The sequence below is a fragment of the Psammomys obesus genome, unplaced genomic scaffold (assembly GCF_907164565.1).
Source record: "Psammomys obesus unplaced genomic scaffold, mPsaObe1.curated_primary_1811, whole genome shotgun sequence".
Classification (NCBI taxonomy): domain Eukaryota; kingdom Metazoa; phylum Chordata; class Mammalia; order Rodentia; family Muridae; genus Psammomys; species Psammomys obesus.
Window position 1 is genome coordinate 421,869 of NW_026590707.1, and position 18,371 is coordinate 440,239.

An 18,371-nucleotide genomic window follows, 5' to 3' on the forward strand; every position below is an offset into this window, starting at 1 on the left:
ACACACACACAATCACACACAGACACACAGGCACACACACACACACAATCACCCACAGACACAGGCGCACATACACACACACATAGTCACCCACAGACACAGGCACACACAATCACACTAAGTAAATAAATAAATGTGGTGGCATTAAAACACTGATAAAGCCGGGACGACTGAGGAGGACAGCCAGTGCCGCCGTCTGGCCCCCGCCCGCAGGTGCCCGCTCACACGCCCAGCACGCCCTGGCAGCAGGGAGAGAGAACTGCTGTCTTAGGCGAATGCACACGCACGTTCAGGGTAAGAGTGATGCAGCTGGAGGCTACATGACAGTGCATCCTCAGTGATTTCTTGCAGAGCAGCATCTTCCTGTAGCATCTCCCTTAAAACTATATATTTACATTTATTATAAGATAAAAACAATCGGGGACACCCCTGTAGAGTGGAAGTCTCCTTTAAGCAAGTATTTTGACAATAACTGAAAAGTGCTGGCTGCAGAGCCAGGTGGCACTCTGTGAGTTCCAGGCCAGCTAGGGTCACATAGTAAGACTCTGTCTCAAAGAAAACAAAGCATGTCCAGCGGTAACACGCTCCTCTTTCTGTTGGAAGCAGTGTGGTTCCATGTCTGCCTGGGATAGGTAGCGCAGCTCCGTTAGCTTCCACATGGGCTCTGGAGAGGCTTCCTACTGTGCATTACGCTGCTTCTGACTTACAAAAGTTAACCTAAAAGACAACAGTCCCCTAATAACCTGTACTTGCGAATCACAGGACAGTGAAAACTGTACTAGAGCGGTGGTCTGTAAAGTCGTGGTCTGCCCTGCCTTCTGGCACAGGTGTGAGATACAGATTAATTCTGAGGTAGGGAGGCTTCCACGCAGAGAACAGCCCGGGCCATTATGTCCTCCATGCTGAGAAGTGTGAGCTACAGGGATTTCCAGCCTTTGTTAATATGGCCCCTAGCACATTTCCTCTGAGTTCTTGCTTGGGTCTGAGCTGTGGAGCAGCTGCAGGAAGTGAAATGTGATTTCAGGCATCCCGGCTTTTCGTTTGGAATTTTATAACTGCATGAAGGGAATGTGCATAGATTGAGCTGTCTTTGTGGCTGGTTAAAGAGTAGGTTTGTTTTGTTGTTCTAGAATTCCTTCACTGCAGTTAGGCCGGCAGTGGGTTTGCCCAGATGTTTTCAAGCTACAGATGTTCAAATTGCCTCAACAACCTGTGTTTAATGAGCCACTGCTTTGGACCTAGATTAGAGCACATCCTGCCATGCTAGGGAGTTCCTTTGCGGGTTCTGGTTGATAAATGCTTGTGTTTTGTTGAGCTGGGTGTTTATTTTGGAGTCTCTGAGGTGAGGAAAGCTGCTGGGGATATTCTTTGGGAAAATATAAGGCCCTGCATAGGTAGGATGGCCTGGGGCAGTGAGAGGAATTCAGGAACCCTCTGACCTCAGCAGACCTTTCCTGCAGTCTCTGCCAGTGTCTTGAGGCCTAATACATTCATTCATTTTTCCAAAAGTATGTTTCGGATGCTGGCATGGTATCATACTGCCCTAACCTCAGCTTAAGTGTGATGGAGAGGTGAAGGCCAACTTGGACTAGATAGGCTGGCCCTAAGTAAACAAACAAACAAACAGGTTCCCCTGGTACTGCCTTTGCCTAGTGTTTGCTTGCAGAGCAGGAAATAAATGTATCTTTTCTACTCTGCAAAAAAGACAACACAAAATTTATTAGGAGCCCATCCTGCCTCTTAATATGGGCCAGATCTTTGCAGGTAGAAAACTGTGATGAAATCGTGATGACTTCTTCCCACGTCACTTGCTATCTTGTTTATGATATCGGCTGCCATACCAGCTGTCAGAGACTTCCCATAGCTGCAAAAGAACTGGTAATTAAGTGCCAGAATAGCCTGACAGGTCACCTGCAACCTCTGGATACAGAGCTGTTGATGGAATAGCCTGACAGGTCACCTCTGCAACCTCTGGATACAGAGCTGTTGATGGGCGCCTGCCCATCAGCTGTGTGGTCAATGAAACTATAAACAAGTACTCACATCCAAATTTAAGTTTATTCTACTGTATTGGGATAACATTTTAAATTGCATTTATTTACTGGAGAGTCTGTGTGTGTGCGCGCATGCCCATGTGTTCTTGGGCTTGAGCACACACCATGGCACAGGTCTGGGGATTAGAGGACAAATTTCGGGAGTCCTTTCTGTCTTTCTATCATGTGGGTCTGGTTGTCTGGTTTGGCAGTAGTCGCCTCTAACCACTGAGAGCAATCTTCTCACTGCCCTGATCCTATTTTAAATGCAAGGTAACTACCAACTGTTTATGACCCATTTTTAAATGAGTCAATGATAAACTCAGCTTTGTCAAAATATAAATGCTTGCTGTGTGTAGCGGCATGTGCCTTTAATCCTAGCACTCTTAAGGCAGAGAAAGGCAGATCTCTGTGAGTTGTAAGGCTCAGTCTACATGGGAGCGCCAGGCCAAACTAAGTTACATGAAAGACTGTCTGAAAACAAACAACAAAAACAAATGTTTTTTAAGTGCTTCTTCTTTGTAGTCCCCAAGCTCTCCTTTGGTTTTCCTTTTGTTATTTTCTCTTTATCTGTCACCCGGACCAAAAGAATTAATTTTGTCTCCTCTGTACCCCAGCCACTAATCCTGTTTTTTCGTCATTCCTCATGTCTGCCTCTACTGCTCCACTTGCACTGGTTCCTGTGCCCTCTCCTCTGACTCCACCTCACCCCGTTCTTTCACCAGGTTAGTCTTTCAGAACACTGATTTAATCATTTGGACCCTCTTGTCCAAAAATCCTCAGCAGTTCCCCGAACCCACACTGAAGGTAACTTTTCCTAGTTTAGCCACAGCGTACATTTCAGGCCCTGACCCTTAACCTCTCTAAACAGCTGCTTCATCCAGTACTTACCAGCTCTGGGCTACTTGTTACTATGGTCTGTCCTGTCCTGCCCCTGACAACACACATCTTCTCCCCACCCCCCCCCAAATAAAAGTGTTCTTATCTCCAAATCCTTTAGGCTTTCTTAAGTGCCTTTCCTGTCTTCTCTCTTGACTTTTTAAAAGTAATATTTTTATTAATTCTTTGAGCATTTCACATGATGTGTTTTGAGCAGATTCACCCCCTAACTCTTCCCAGATCTATTCTGTCACGAAATCTAATTTGTGTTCTTGGCTGTGGGGCCTGCCCTAGAGTATGGTCTGTGTACCAAGCGTCACACACTTAAAGAAAATCGACCGTTTCCCAGCGGCTCTCAAATGCTAGCATCTCCTCGGCTGAGGACAGGACTTCTTTCCACTTCCACCTGCCTCCGTGCTGGATTTGTCTGTCTTGAGCTTATGAAGGTCCTGTGTGCTGTCACCATCATTGCCAGTTCAATGGCACAGCTGCCAGGTTGAATCTGGGAAACACTTTCCTCATAGCCATCCGTCACCTCGACTCTGAGGCTTTCCACCTCATCTTCCACTCAGATCCCGGGGGTGTGAGGAGAGGGGAATGACAGCCCATGTAAGGCTGAGCACTCTGCAGTCTCCCATTCTCTGCATGCTGACCGCACGTAGGCCTCTGTGTCAGCTGACACATGCAGAAAGAAGGCGCCTTCCATGGTTGTGAGGTGCGCTGACGTCTGTAGACAGCAATAGGGCATTAGAAGTCATGTTTCTACCATGTCCATTTAGCGGAATAGTAGTCTCTTCCCTAGGACCTATGACCATCTGGTTGCCGATTTTTGGCCTCCTTAACAGTTCTGGCTATGGGTTCCATCTCAGAGTTGGTTGTAAATCCAGTCAGTGTGGGGTGCACGCCCGTGATCCCAGCACTTGGGAGGCAGAGGCAGGCGGATCTCAGTGTGCTTGAGGCCAGCTGGTCTACAAGGTGAGTCCAGGACTGCCAAGGCAACACAGAGAAACTGTCTTGAAAAAAGAAATCCAATCAGAAAGTGATTGATTATGCCCATAACATTTATGTCATTATTCTACCGGTAGGCATGTCTCACCAGGAAGGCTGTTAGTGTAGCTTGAAAGCAATGAATGAAAGGGTGAAATTAATGAATGCTTTTTCATCCAGTAACGTGCATACTACCTTCTATTGTTATGAAAGCTAGCCAGTACTACTGGTCAGTACCCACTTGGTTTCTGTTCATGACTCAAGGAAGTGTTCTCTTCTGAAATAGGGTCTTCTTTTGGCTTTTGCTTTTTGTTTTCTTTTGTTTTGTTTTTGTTTTGAGATGGGGTTTCTCTGTGTGGCCGTGGCTGTTCTGGACTTGCTTTGTAGACTAGGCTGGCCTTGAACTCACAGCGATCCTCCTGCCTCTGCCTCCCTGAGTACTGGGATAACAGGCGTGCGCCACCATGCCCAGCTGCAATAGGGTTTTATCATCAAGTTCTGGATGGCAGCTCAGAGCAATAGCAACAGCCTGTAATGCTTAGGGGTCTGTGGGACCCGATTGGCTAGCAACTCTACATGAAGTAATCTATTCCTGCTACTGGGGCTTTTATTTAGAAGCCTGTGATATCTAGTTGGGTGTTTTCACCCTGCTATGGGATAACTATTTAATAAACTCTTTCTATTTTTTCTATTTATATATTTTAGAAAGCTTCTACATTAGTAGGTTCCCATATAGCTTTTCAAAAGCTCGTTAGTGTTTGTTATCCTTCCTGTATTTTCCTCTTCCCTATCCTCCTTTCCCCTCCTCATTAACCCTTCCTGTTCCATTATTCCCCTTTATAATTGGAGTCTATCTTCTCTTCCTTATCTTTCTGGATTTCCGTAGTTTTCACTTGCTTCCTTTGAACTTGTAGCACTTAATGCAAGGTTTTTGTGTGTGTGTGTCAGTATTTGTGTCCGATTTAGTGGTACAGGATACTCTTTAAGGGACTGGCACCTTCTGTAATTTCCAAAATACTTGGTATTTTCTAGGTATACCACAAATAGTGTTAATTATACAGTAAATAGGCAAATGTTTACACTTTGTCAAAGCTACTGTTTACTTAGCTGTATCATTTAGTAATAATTTTCTGGAAGAAGTATTTTCTTTACAGGGAAGGAAACTGAGGTTTAAAGAGTGCACCAGCATCTTATAGTGTAAGTGATGGAGCCAGGATTCAAACCTAGATCTTTGGACTAAATAACCCATGCTGCCTACACTGTCAGTAATTCTTCCTTCTCATTACACTGATGCATATTTTTGAGGATAGAAAAGTAATGCTTAGCTTGTATATTTGCTTAATTATGACAGAAGGAGGTATGTGAGTTAGTAATTTTTAGCAGAAATAATGAAATCAATTTAACTGTGTCAAAGCTCACTGGGACACAGGATTACCCTTGGTGTCATTGATTTCTGCTGCCGTGACTACTCTGACTCATCTTCCAGTTCTTGGTTGATGTTTAGTTCCTCAGTTGTTTGTGTAAGTGAGACCTGCAGGGAAACCACTCATGAGGCACACAAGCACCGTCTGAGCTAATGAGTGTTCTCGAGTAGGCCTGGGGTTTCACCCAGAGCCCTTATCTCTTCAGCCACTGTTTCTTTTTCTCCCATCCCCCCTTTTTCCTTTGTGCTTGTGTGTGTATGTGTGTAACTTAATTGGAGAGCAAATTCTGAATTCACCTACCTCACCATCCAGCGTTGTGATTTGATTACTGGAATGTGTCACTAAGCCTGGCCTTAGATCTACTATATAATTATTTATCAGGGCAACTTACTGTTGTTTCTCTTATACATTCTCCTTTCTTGGTTTTTTAGGGCTCCCCTTTTTTTTCTGGTCCCCCCTTTCTCTTTTGTTGTGTATGTGTTTTCATTAAAGGAGAATTTAAAATAAACAACAACAACAAAAAAAAAACAGGCATGGTGGTAATCTCAGTATTTAGAAAACAGGCAGAGGAGTTCCTTTCTTTTCTTCTAAAATTAAACCAGTGGGATGATAATTATCACATTTGTATGAAACTGGCTAAAACTAAATGGCTTTTGAAGACATGATGGGTAAATTACACCTTATAAACAAGGAGCCCATTTAGCTCAGTGATGTCAGGAATGAACTGGAAATTGGGAGTGTGCCTCGGTAGTAGGAGCGTGGACTGTAAAGGTCGTCTTTGTGGAGGACAGAAAGGAAATGAGGGACGCTCTTACAGAAAACTGAAAGGCTGGGTGTGGTAGTGCGTGCCTGAGGCCCAGCACCAGAGGCAGAAGCAAGATTTCTGCTCACTCAAGGCCATCTTGATCTGATAGAAAGTTCCAGATTAGCCAGCAGTGTAGAGAGGCGAAGAGTATTGATCTTCACAGGCATCGGTCTACTCTACGACTGTATCAATAAAGGAGCTCATCTATCAGCAGGAAACAGGAAGTAGGGAAAGTTGTTCTAATAGCCCCTGTTAAAAGGCCAAGAGCAACAGTTGTTGGCAAGCAGTTATTTGAAGCAATTGAATAGGACTTTTGTAGTATAGACTTTTGAAAAATATTTTTATGTATTCTGTGTACATGAGTGCTCTATTTGCATGTATGCCTACTTGACAGAAGAGGGCACCAGATCCCACTGAGCCATCATGTGGGTGCTAGTAATTGAACTCAGGACCTCTGGAAAAGCAGCCAGTGCTCTTAACCACTGAACCATGTCTCCAGCCCTGCAGTATAGACTTTTTGTTATGAAACCATTCAATTTTGTGTGCGTGCATGTGTGTGTGTGTGTGTACGCGCCAAATATATGTGTGGTATGTGTGTATATGTTTGTATGTCTTTGCCCAATATATGTAGAAGTCACAGAAGATGTCTGGTGTCCTGCTGTGCCACTCTCTGCCTTGCCTTGTCTCTCATTGACCTGGAACTAGGCTGACAGGCAGCAAGCCCCAGCAATCCTGTTTGTACCCCACCTTCGCCCCCTGACAGGCATTGGAGTTACAGGCTTGCATGGTGTCATTCGGGTGTTTTTGTGAGTGCTGGAGATCTAAGCGCGAGACCTCGTATTTATGTGTCAGGTACTCGCACCCTCTGAGCAACGTCCCTAGCTCCAATTTTATTGTGTCTTTATGCTAGCTCTTTAAGGCAGGCATTAATTGCCCTGTTTTATACTGAGGAACTGGAGACCTAGAAAAGTAAGATGTTAGGTCGAGGTCACACACGGTAGGGGACGGCCCAGCAGGTAGGTGCAGACCTAGATGCACTTATTTCCAGTAGAGTCTCTTTTCATCTTCCTAGCTGCTCTAACAACTAGTCATATGTGTGATCAAGTTGATAGTTATTCTTGGGGATGGGGCGATGGCTCAGTCAATAAATAGATGCCTGCAATGAAAGCCCGACGACTTAGATTTGGATCTTTGGCATCTTTGTAAAAGCCCAGTGTGGTGACCCATGTCCATAACCCTAGGGCCGGGTGAGGACACAGAAGTAGGTGGCTCTTCAGAGCTCACGGGCTGGACTAGCCAAATTGATGTGCCCCCCAAGTTCAGTGGGAGATCCTGTCCCAAAGTTAAGATGGACAGGGCTCCTAGAAGACACCGACCACCACATACATGTGCACACGTGCATACATACATGTGCACACGTGTGTGCAGTCATGCACACATTGGCACACAGCTAGAACACATTCACACATCACATACCAGAGCTAACGTGCAAGTACAACACACACACACACACTTCTTTAAAAGGAAGTTAAAATGGCGAGTTTTTCAGAATAAATGAAAACTCTATAGAGTATTAAAAAGAGCCTTGGATAGCCACATATCTGATTGCTTTTCTCTGAGAATTATAGTGTCTGTGTGTGTGTGTGTGTGTGTGTGTGTGTGTGTGTGTGTGTGTGTGGTGCTGGGGTTACCGGAGGCTCTGAGCTGCCTGACTTGGCTCTGGGAATGGGAGTTGGAAGTCAGTCCTCTGCAAGAGCGGCACACGCTCTTAGCAGCTCTCTCCAGCCCCTGCTTCCTGTTTGAACTGAGCCTCCGTCAGCCCTGCTGGCCTGGAACTCACTGTGTAGCCCAGACTTACCTGAAGGGCTCATCATCCTGCCTTCGCCTCCCGAGGACTAGGGTTCCAAGCACAGCCACCACAGCTGGCTACTGAATTCTAACCTCTAACATATGCTGAGCAGATTTTTGATGTACTTACGATATGTTTGTAGCTTTTAAGTATTGATCCCCATAGAAGTAAAAATGTTTATCAGGCCAGAATAAAATTATTGGGTCCAATAGAATAACAGTATTTTTAGATTTTGAAATATATTGCCAACATAATTCCCTGGGAGAGTGAAATGATTAAGCTGTGTCCCGCAGGTTAGAGAACTGTGGTGTGTTTCCTCAGTGTACACCTCAGACCTTCAGATTTGTTATCTGTGTTTATCAGTGAGGTGCAAGACAGTTACCACTTGCTTTGCCAGTGATGAGTGGAGGAGCTCCAGGCTATACAGACCTGAGTCCAAAAGCTGATTTCTAAATCGTATTGTCACTGACAGAGATTACAGCCTTTGTCATTTTTTATTTCATTTTATTGCATTTATGCTGCATGGTATATATGCTCATGTATATGCCAGTGTTCATGTGCATGGTGTGTGCTAGTGTGTTGGGGCGGGGCAGAGGCTGATGTCAGATGGCTTCCGTGATTACTCTCCACCTTGTGTACTGAGTCCTGAGCTGTCCCGTTTGGCTAGTCTGGCTAGCCAGCTCACTTCCACAATCTCTGGACTATGCCTCCTGCGTGCTGGGATTACAGGAGGCCACCACACCTCCTGACAGTTATGTAGGTGCTGGGGTTCTAAACCCTGGGCCTCATGCTAGTGGGGCGAATGCCTTATTGACACACTAGCCATCTCCCCCGCTTCTGACTGTCCCTTTTAGTAGAAAATAGCTTCCCCCTCCCCCACCCCGAGTAAAAAATGCTGGAGCGCCTTTTGGGATTGACTCGCAAGCTTCTGCCTATCCCTGAGTTCTGGTGTTTCTCAGGGTCCTTCACCCTGGGCTTCCCTCCCTCTGCTTCCTCTCTCCTCACTCTTCTCGCACTTCAGAACCTCCTAGGGTTTTCTTTAGCACGTGCACACCAGCGACTCATGGATGTGTAGCTCCAGCCCCGCATTCTCACCAGACCGCCAGCGTCCTGGTGAACTGAGCTGCATTGACAGGCTAAGATGCTTTCATTCTTTGGAAATGTCAGTGTTGCTCACTCCGACGGGCGGTAACAGACTAGTATTCCCTGCGGTGCTCTGAACACAGAGCCCACGCGGCAGCTTCTCACTGTGTTGGTACTGTTGAGACACTCGCTTTCCTTCCAGCTCCTGTCCCATTGCACAGGGTCTCTTGTTGTTCTTACAGTTGTTTTTCTCTCCTTTCACTATGGCACACCTGGATGCGGGTATGCTCACTTTCCTGCTTCAGATTTATCAGCTTCTGGAAAGTGAGCTTTCACATCTTGAATTGACCCTGCACGATTCTCAGCCTTCATGCCTCCAAGCATCAAAGAGCTAAGAGTTCTAAAATTCCTACTCATTCTCTGTGTTTCTTAATCCTTAGTGTATTCATTACTTTATACATTTGAATTATATTTGGGAATAACTTTTTTCTTTTCTTTCTTTTTTTTTTTTTTTCAGTTTTTCTTAGTTTTTGAGACATGTTTCCTGGGCAGCCTTGGCTATCCTGGACTCGCTTTGTAGACCAGGCTGGCCTCAAACTCACAGAGATCCTGCCTCTGCCTTTCCAAGTGCTGGGATCACAGGCATGTGCCACCATGCCTGGCTGGGAATAACTTCTCTAGATTTGTCCTTACTGCCCCTTATGAGGTCTTACTACTTTTTTTGTGTATTTGTATAGTTGTTGGTTTGCTGTGTGTGCATTTCTGTACCACAGCATGCATGTGGAAATCAGAACAGCTTCCCAGAGGCTGTTCTTGACTTCCGCCTTGTGAGGCACCAGACTTAGGTCATCTGGCTTGGCAGCAAGCACCTTTGCCATCTCGCAGGCCCCAGAAGTCTATTCTCATCCATCTAGTTAGGGTTCCTCTGTCCCCACAGGCAGTGTTTAATAATTTGAAGGCCATAATTCACTCATTGTAAGTGTACAATTTAATAATTTTCGAGTGAGTTTATGAATCCATGTGACCTCTACTATACTGCAATATTAGGCTTCTTCTGTTCTCCCAAAAGTTCCGTCAGATCCGTTGGGCTTAACCTTGCTTTTAAACCCAGTTCCAGAAAAGCACCAGTCTGTTCTCTGTAGTTTAGTTTTGTTAAACACTTAGTATAATGAAAATCTTAGGACACGGCCCTTTTGTTTGTCTGCTTTTCACTTAGTGGCGTGTTCTTCTGCAATACCTGAGATTTAGCTTTATTGATGTTCTGAGTTTGTGTTGTCGCATGTTTCCTCTCATTGCTGTGCAGTATTCCACAAGTTCTGTGTTTACTTTTCTCCCATCCACGTGGTTTCGGTTAGTTCAGCTGTGCTATTGGTGCCCTGCTGGGGCGTGAACCTGGGTCTTCACACATGCATGCACGCACTCGGCCACTGAGCTGTGCCTCTAACTCTATTTCAGACTCTTTTAAAAGAATGTGTAAGCATTACACACACACACACACACACACACACACACACACGTATTTTGTCTGCATGTGTATGTGTGCACCATGTGTGTGCCTGACATCCAAGGATGCCAGAAGAAGTTTTCAGGTCCCCAGAAGCTGGGTTATGACCATGAGCTGTCACATGGGTACTAGGAACCAAACGCAGCTCCTCTGGAAGGGCAGCCAGTGATTTTAACCACTGAGACATCCCTCCAGCCCCTACTTCATATATTTAGTTGCAGGACTTATGTTCCAATTTCTTAGGATTTAAATTTTTTTCTTTTCTGTTTTAATTATTTTTATAAAACTCTTATTTGTTTCTTAAGACAAGGTTTTATTATATAGCCCAGACTGGCTTCAAACTGATCCCTCTGCCTCAGTCTGCTCAGTCCTGGGATTACAGGTGTCACCTTGCCTGGAATTTAGTGTTTATTTTATAGTATCCATTAGGTCATTCTATGGTTATTCATTATCCTGAGCTCTTTGGGCTCCGTCCTTCTTTTGTGAGAGGACTCACACACGATTGATAGTTTCCTGTGTTTATAGTGAACTAATGAATGCATTTTGAGAGAGGTTTCCCCCTCCGTGGGAATGCTGTTGTGACCATGGCTGTTGATGGGCTCCCCAGGAAAGTTTTGTTTGCTTCTGCCAAATGCCCAAGAGACAGTACTAGGCCGGGTCTGGCTCATGTATTCATTCTGTGCACATGGTGACTTTGTCTACGTTACTACTCTAGACTTAGTTACCACATATGCCTGTGAGCACCTTTTCTCCAGGAATCTTCTTCCTCTCTTTGACCACGATGGATGGCTTTTAAAAAAAAGTGTGTTTATTTATAAAGATTCTTTATTTCTTCAGGAATTTGCTTCACATCTCATTTAGGCCCAGGATTGCTAGGCTGCCATTTCCCACAGGGGCATCAAAAGACTAATGATTACCACCTACCCACTGTCGACCACCACCTAGCCCTCTTCCGTTATACTTCTCCCTTGCAGTGTCAGCTTCAGTGCTCATGCTCACCACCCCCACTTTCAAAGATCTGGTTTTGTCTTCAGCACCTGTAGAATTAGTGTTTTGTTTCGTTTTCTTTTAAGTTCAATCTTTCATTAAAAGTTTTTTGGGTTTGGATATATAGCTCAGTTGGTAGAGAGTTTGCCAAGCCTGAACAAAGCCTGAACAATCGCTAGCACCACATAAAAGAAGCATGGTGGCAAATGCTTGCAGCCCTGGGCAAGTGGGATACAGAAGCAGGAGTATTAAAAGTTCAAGGTTGGCTGGAGAGATGGCTCAGAGGTTAAGAGCACTGGCTGTCCTTCAGAGGTTCTGAGTTCAATTCCCAGCAACCACATGGTGGCTCACAACCATCTACAATGTGATCTGATGCCCTCTTCTGGTGTGCATATGTACATGGAGATAGAGCATAGCACTAATATACGTAAAGTAAGTAAATAAAAATTAAAAAAAAGTTTTAGGTCATCTTTGGCTATGCAGGGGCCAGCCTGGATTACATGAGATATTATCTCAAAAACCTAAATAAGGATTTTGCTGTAACAAATGAGCTGACTTGTTTGTTGTTTGGCCGATTGTTTTATTTTGTTTAGTTTGGGGCAGGGTGGTGCTGGGATGAAACCCAGTACCTTGTACATGATAGGCAAGTGTTCTGCCACTGACCTTCACCTCAAGCTCCGTTTGTTTATTTGACTCCGTGTAGCCAAAACTGACCTCAAATTGAATACCTCCCAATTTGCTGGGATTCCCTGTATATGCTATGATACCTGACAACAAAAATTTAGGGAGGTATTTATGGCAGGAAGGCTTTTGGGTTTTTTGTTTGGTTCGGTTTGGTTTGGTTTGGGTTTTGGTTTTCCAAGATAGGGTTACTCTGTGTAGCCTTGACTGTCCTGGACTCGCTTTATAGACCAAGCTGGTCTCAAACTCACAGAGATCTACCTGCCTCTGCCTCCATGAGTGCTGGGATTACATGCCTGGGCCACCACAACCAGAATATAGCAGGAAGTTTTGCTTGCTTTTTTTCTCTTTTCTCTCTTCTTACTGAAATGAGAAAAGCGCAATAAGATTACAAGGTTTCAGGGTTACAGAAAGGCTCCATTAGCCTGAGTTCTATCCTCACAAAATGCTGGGTATGGTGGGTGCATTTGTCTGACCAGCACTGGGAGGTGGACAGGATGAGCCCTGGCCTGCTGACTTTATTGGTGAGCTCAGGGCAGTGAAGGACCTATCTCAAAGAGCTGGATGCTGTTCCTGAGGATGATGTCCAAGCTTGTCTTCTGGCTGCCACGTGTGTGTGCACATGGATGCACACTTGCACACATATGCGCCTGCACATCCGTGACAATGCACACACATAAAATTTTTATTTCCCTTCCCTATAGGCTGTCACACTACAGGAGTCACAGGTAATGAAACAACTGTGGGGAATTAAACTATCTCTCCCAACTTCCTACTAAACAAGCCTGCACTTGCTAAACTTGCTGTTGGACACGGTTTGAGAAAGGCTTCTGTTCTCCAGCCTGTTCTAGCTGTCAGGCTCTAATAGCACCTTCTCTACATGAGGCTTAGCTTTCCTACCGGCACTGAGGCAGTTGTGCCGTTATTGATAGAAGTTTTTCTCAGTTCTTGTCTTATTGAAGGAAATAATTCAGCCTAAGACAAGCCACAGTGCAAATGCTCTTCTAGTGAAGCTGGGGTCTTTGGCAGGCGCAGGCCCTTCACTAGTGCACAGATGAATCGGTTTGGAAACTGTCCTGGCACCCGAGTTACTGCTGTAGCAGGATGAAGGGCCACAAGATATTAACCACGAAGGGATGTTTTGAGCATCAGGAGCTTTCACTACCAAGAAATACACCTGCAACTTCCTTGGTTACCTCATATCTAACTCCTTGTGTTCCTGTCTTAGTGTTAGGGATTGTTTGGGAACCGTGTCCTAAAGTCACATAATTTAGACAGTAGATGTTATTTTCTTATTGATGTCCCCACGTTAGGAACATTGCTTGTGCCCAAAACAGCTGGTATTGCCCTGCTTTTCCACTTTCTGTATGACTATAAAGCCAGTTGCTTTAATATTCCTTCTCTCTCTGTCTTAAAAAATGCCGTGTCTGCAGCACACCGATACGTGCTCAGATCACTGGTCTTCATTTCAGAGGCAGAGGCAACCAGATCTCTGTGCGTTCAAGGCCAGCCCGCCCTGTGTATCAAGTTCCAGGGCAGTCAGGGCTACATTGAGAGACCTGTACTGGTCTTTTTCTGTTGTAAAGTTTGGGATATGTATTGATTGGTGTATCTCCATATCTCCAAGCTGCCCTTCTATGAATCAGGATTTAAAACCAGAAATAAGCCTTTACGTGCATGGTTCATCATTTTAAAGTGAACAGAAAGTTTATTATCGGGGCTGGAGAGATGGCAGCGCAGTTAATGGTACTTTTAGAGGCTCAGATTCAGTCCCCAGCACCCAGATGGTGGTTCACAACTATCTGTAACTCCTGCCTCGAAGATCCAGTGCCCTCTTCTGTCCTTCTTCAATACCAGGCATAAATGTGCACGTGCCTTCGTGGAAGCGAACACTCATGTACACACAATAAATCTGGAAAAAAAAGGAAAAGAGAAAAGAAAGCTTATAATTTATTCTCTTATTTCCTTGTTTTTGTTTTTTAAAGACAGGGTCACACTGTGTAACTCAGGCTGGCCTGAAATTCACTACATTCTCCAGGCTAGTCTAGAACACACCACAGCCTCTCAGGTATTGGCTTATAGGCATGAGACTAACAGATTTGTTTATTAAGAATTTTAGCATCTCTGTTTACCAAGAAAAATCACTTGTTCAACGTATTAGTTTTCTCACATACTATTAGGGGAATTGTAACTAGAGTCAGGTTCTGCCCTGTGGAGCTTAAGACTTATATATAATTAAAATTGATTTTTCCTTTGCCCTGGAGACCACGTGTCATTTTAAAATTTCAGTTTCTTGCCTGCTTAGCATGCGTTTGCTGTGTTACAGTGGCAACAACACAGCAGCCCTGCTTCGCTTTGTCTAATATGAACTTGGATAAGGTAAAGAATTCAAAACTTCTTTTTGCCTTAGAGTTCATTTTATTTTACTTTTTTTTATTTTTTTATCTTTCAATCTTATAGTAGCAAGAGGTTTTTTTCCTTAAGTTAAACTCAAAATATACTTTGATGGGGGGGGGGGACAGTGTCTCATATAGCTCAGGCTGGCCTCAGATTTTCTATGTAGCAGAGGGTGACCTTGAACTTCTTGTCCTCCTGCCTCAGTCTCCCAAATGCTGTGATTAAAGGTTGTGTGCCTTTATGCCCATTGTTGTATTTTTTTATTTTCTTAAGAAAAAAAATTGTCTCCAGGTGGTGGTGGTACACATCTTTTTAATCCCAGAACTTGAGAGGCTGAGTCAGGCAGATCTCTGAGTTCAAGGCCAGCCTGGTCTACAGAGCAAGTTCCAGGACAGCTAGGGCTACACAGAGAAACCCAATCTTGCTACCCCTCCAGAGTATTGAAATTACGGGTGTACACTACCACTCCACTTTTGCTTGGTTTTTGAGACAGGGTCTCACTGTGTAGCCAGAAACTCACATAGACCTGCCCACCTTTGCCTCACAAATTCTAAGATTAAAGGCGAGTACCACCGAGCTCATATGGATTTACTTTTAAAGCCATGCCCTAAAAAGTTGTCGGTTAACAATTACAGACGTGCATGCTTGTGAAAGATAGGAGGACGACTTGTGAGTATCAGTTTTCTTTTTCACCGTGTGGACTCTGGAACTTGAACTCTGACTGTCAGATTGGCAATAAGCACCCTTACCTACTGATCCACCTGATCAGCCCCACTTAATTTTCTTGTATTTAATCAGTGTTAGTCTTTATTTTATCTGCTGATCTCTGCCAAAATTTATGTTGATAGCCTCTGTATATACTGTATACAATAAGAATAATTATGAAAATTATCAGGTAAAAATTATATTTATAATGTCATGTCCATTCATATTTGGCATCCTTGGAAAAAGTATTCCATTATCTATTTAACTCTGGTGAATCCAGAGTTCATTATTTTTTAATCTATCAACCTGAAAACATCGTTCTAGACCTTAAAACATCTTTTTAGACCTAAAACATATAGTTCCTAAACAACTGAACTTAATTATAATAAGACTATGACTATCTAGTCTTCAACCCCATCAGAGCCCTTTGAAGGAAATAATATTACCTAAGTATGTAGGAAGCACAGAGCAAACAGCTTCCAGAACTGTAGAAATGACAGAGACAGTTGACTGCCTGGACAGTCTCCAGAGGTTTCTCGTGCTGTTGGGCATCCATTCTTCAGCCTCCTGGCCCAAAATACCTGAGAGGCTTTTCTGTGAAGCAGGAATTTTGAAGGACTGACCACTTAGTCTCTGCAAAGTTGGACAGTCAATTTTCCAGTGTCCTGCTTGCTCACGTTTGTTCAGCCTGCCATCAGCAGTTGAAGGTCAGTTTTTTCTCCAGGGGCTGTCTTGTCATACTTGTTTCTTTGATGCCCACCATCTTCTTTGAAATATATTAGAGGTGCTGCCAGGGCCAGATGTGGCTCTCTGTCAGAAAAGCCTTTTATTATTAAAACATCTTAAATGCCATAGTCTATAGATCTCTGAAGTGTTTGAAGATTATTTGTCTGTCTGTCTGTCTGTCTGTCTGTAGAGCAACATTGCATGTTTCTAGCTATGTACTATCTACTTAACCGTGAAAACATATACACGAGACTAAATAAAGCTTATTTCTGTAATTACTTAAACTATTATCTAACAAGACTACAAGTAAGATTATTTATAGATGACTGCTAATTTGTATCTCCATTCATCCTGAACAGTGTACAATTGTTAGCTTTAATAAAACTAGAGCTTTACGTCACATTTTCAAGTAAGTTGCATATGTACAATACATTAAGCAAAAGTCAAACAAAACAATCTAAATCCTATCAGTATATAATAATCCATACCAATACTTACTATTTGACGCTAGTAGATTCAGTAATTTACTTTTCATCCTGTCGTCCTGTGCACATACCTGTAACTCCAGCACTCAGGTGGCAGAGGCAGGAGGATCCTAAGTTCAGGGCCAACTTAGAGTACAGTGAGGCCGGCCTGAGCTACATAGAAAAACCTTGTTTCAAAAAAGAAAAATCAAGGAAAAAATATATATATTATTTGAGATGGTCTTACTGTGTAATCCTAGCTAGCTCAAAACTTCCTGTGTAGACCAGGCTACAGAACTCACAGAAATCTGACTGTATCTACCGTCACGGTGCTAAGGTTAAGGAGTGTGCCACCGAAAACTATAAATAAACAAAGATTTTAAAATGTAGATCCTCGTTCTCACCACAGTTGCCAGGTAACTGTTCACTTCTCTTGGCTTACAGAACGGGACTTAAAAATATCAGTACTCCAGTCTCCTCATGACTATTCGTGTCAAGATGTCCTGTGAGGGAAAGCACTGAGAGACAGGAAAACACTGGATAACTATGCAGTTGCCGTCTAAATGCAGCCTTTTTTAGATTTCATTTTGGAACTGGGCGGGGGGGGGGGGGGGGGGGGGGGTTTTTTTGGGGGGATGGTTTTGGGGGGGGGGGGGGGGGGGGGGGCGGGGATCGTTTTTATGGGAGGAATATTTTCAGTTACTAAAATAACTTGAACTCACCTCAGCATGTTTACAGTGAAGTCTTTGTCTAGTTTCTGGTCTAGTTCTTTTTAGATCTGTTTGATGTGAGACGGGGTCTTCTCCGCCTCAGGCTGCCCTAAATTCCTTGTGTAACTAAGGATGAACTTGAACTTTCTGCTCCTCCTGCCTCTGCTTCTCAGGGTTGAGCGACAGACCTAGTTTATACCGTGCTGAGGATCCAACCTGAGGCAAGGCCCGTGGCAGAGCAGACCAGCCCTGCCCGCATCCCCAGTCCCTAGACTCTCCGGCAGTGTAGACGAGCACTCTCTCAGGCAGTGTAGACGAGCACTCCACCAGCTGAACTGCATCCGTAGCCCTAACTCCTCTTTCCTCTGGCTTTGCCTTTCCAGGAACTGAAGAGATTTGAGAGCTTTGTGAATGCCTGCCCTCCTTTTGATGTTGTTATTGACGGCCTCAATGTTGCAAAAATGTTTCCTAAGGGCCGGGAATCTCAAATTGTAAGTATGGTTTACTTTTATCACTCACTCCTGTAGAAATAGTTCTTATAATCTACCAGCTGCCCTTTCTGCATGGCTTTCTCCTGGCTTCTCTTTTCTCTTGGCCTCTTACTTTCTCTTTGTCATCACTGTTTTCCTGTGGCTCACATCTCTCTAATTTGAAAATTAATACACCAAGATATAATATTGAGATACTAGTCACTGTTTCTTGTTTTTTCCACATGTGATACATTTGTAAATTAACCTATGCAGTTGTTTTCTTGATAGGTAACCATTTGTTTTTGGTTTTGTTTTATCAATTTGTAAATGTGCTAGCAGTTTCAAATAAGACTGCTATGGGTTTTTCAGTCTTTTCTTTCTGAGACAGTCTCTCTTTGTTTCTTAACCATGTCTGCGAAGCCTTTACTTGGAGGTGCTGCTCTCCCAGTTTAGTCGTTTATACTTTAAAAAGCTCATAGGCACAAGCAAAGGCTACTTCAATTTACAGCCATCTCCTAGAATGCACAAAGGCCTGGATGCCCTCTCCAGTACCTCCTAAACCAGGCATAGTGGCACACACCTGTAATCCTGGCACTTAAGAAGTAGAGGCAGGATGGTCAGAAGTTCATGGTGATCTTGGTTGCACAGCAAGTTCAAGGCTATCCTG

General features: G+C 43.9%; 1 protein-coding gene across 1 annotated transcript in view; it reads left to right on the forward strand.

Annotated features, from left to right (window-relative positions):
* Nucleotides 1-18,371, forward strand: part of Prorp (protein only RNase P catalytic subunit) — an 85,587-nt gene that overhangs the window by 20,229 nt on the left and 46,987 nt on the right. The window contains exon 4 of the mRNA XM_055608687.1: nucleotides 17,618-17,725. Coding sequence (XP_055464662.1) covers nucleotides 17,618-17,725 — 108 coding nt within the window. The remainder of the gene's footprint in view (nucleotides 1-17,617; nucleotides 17,726-18,371) is intronic.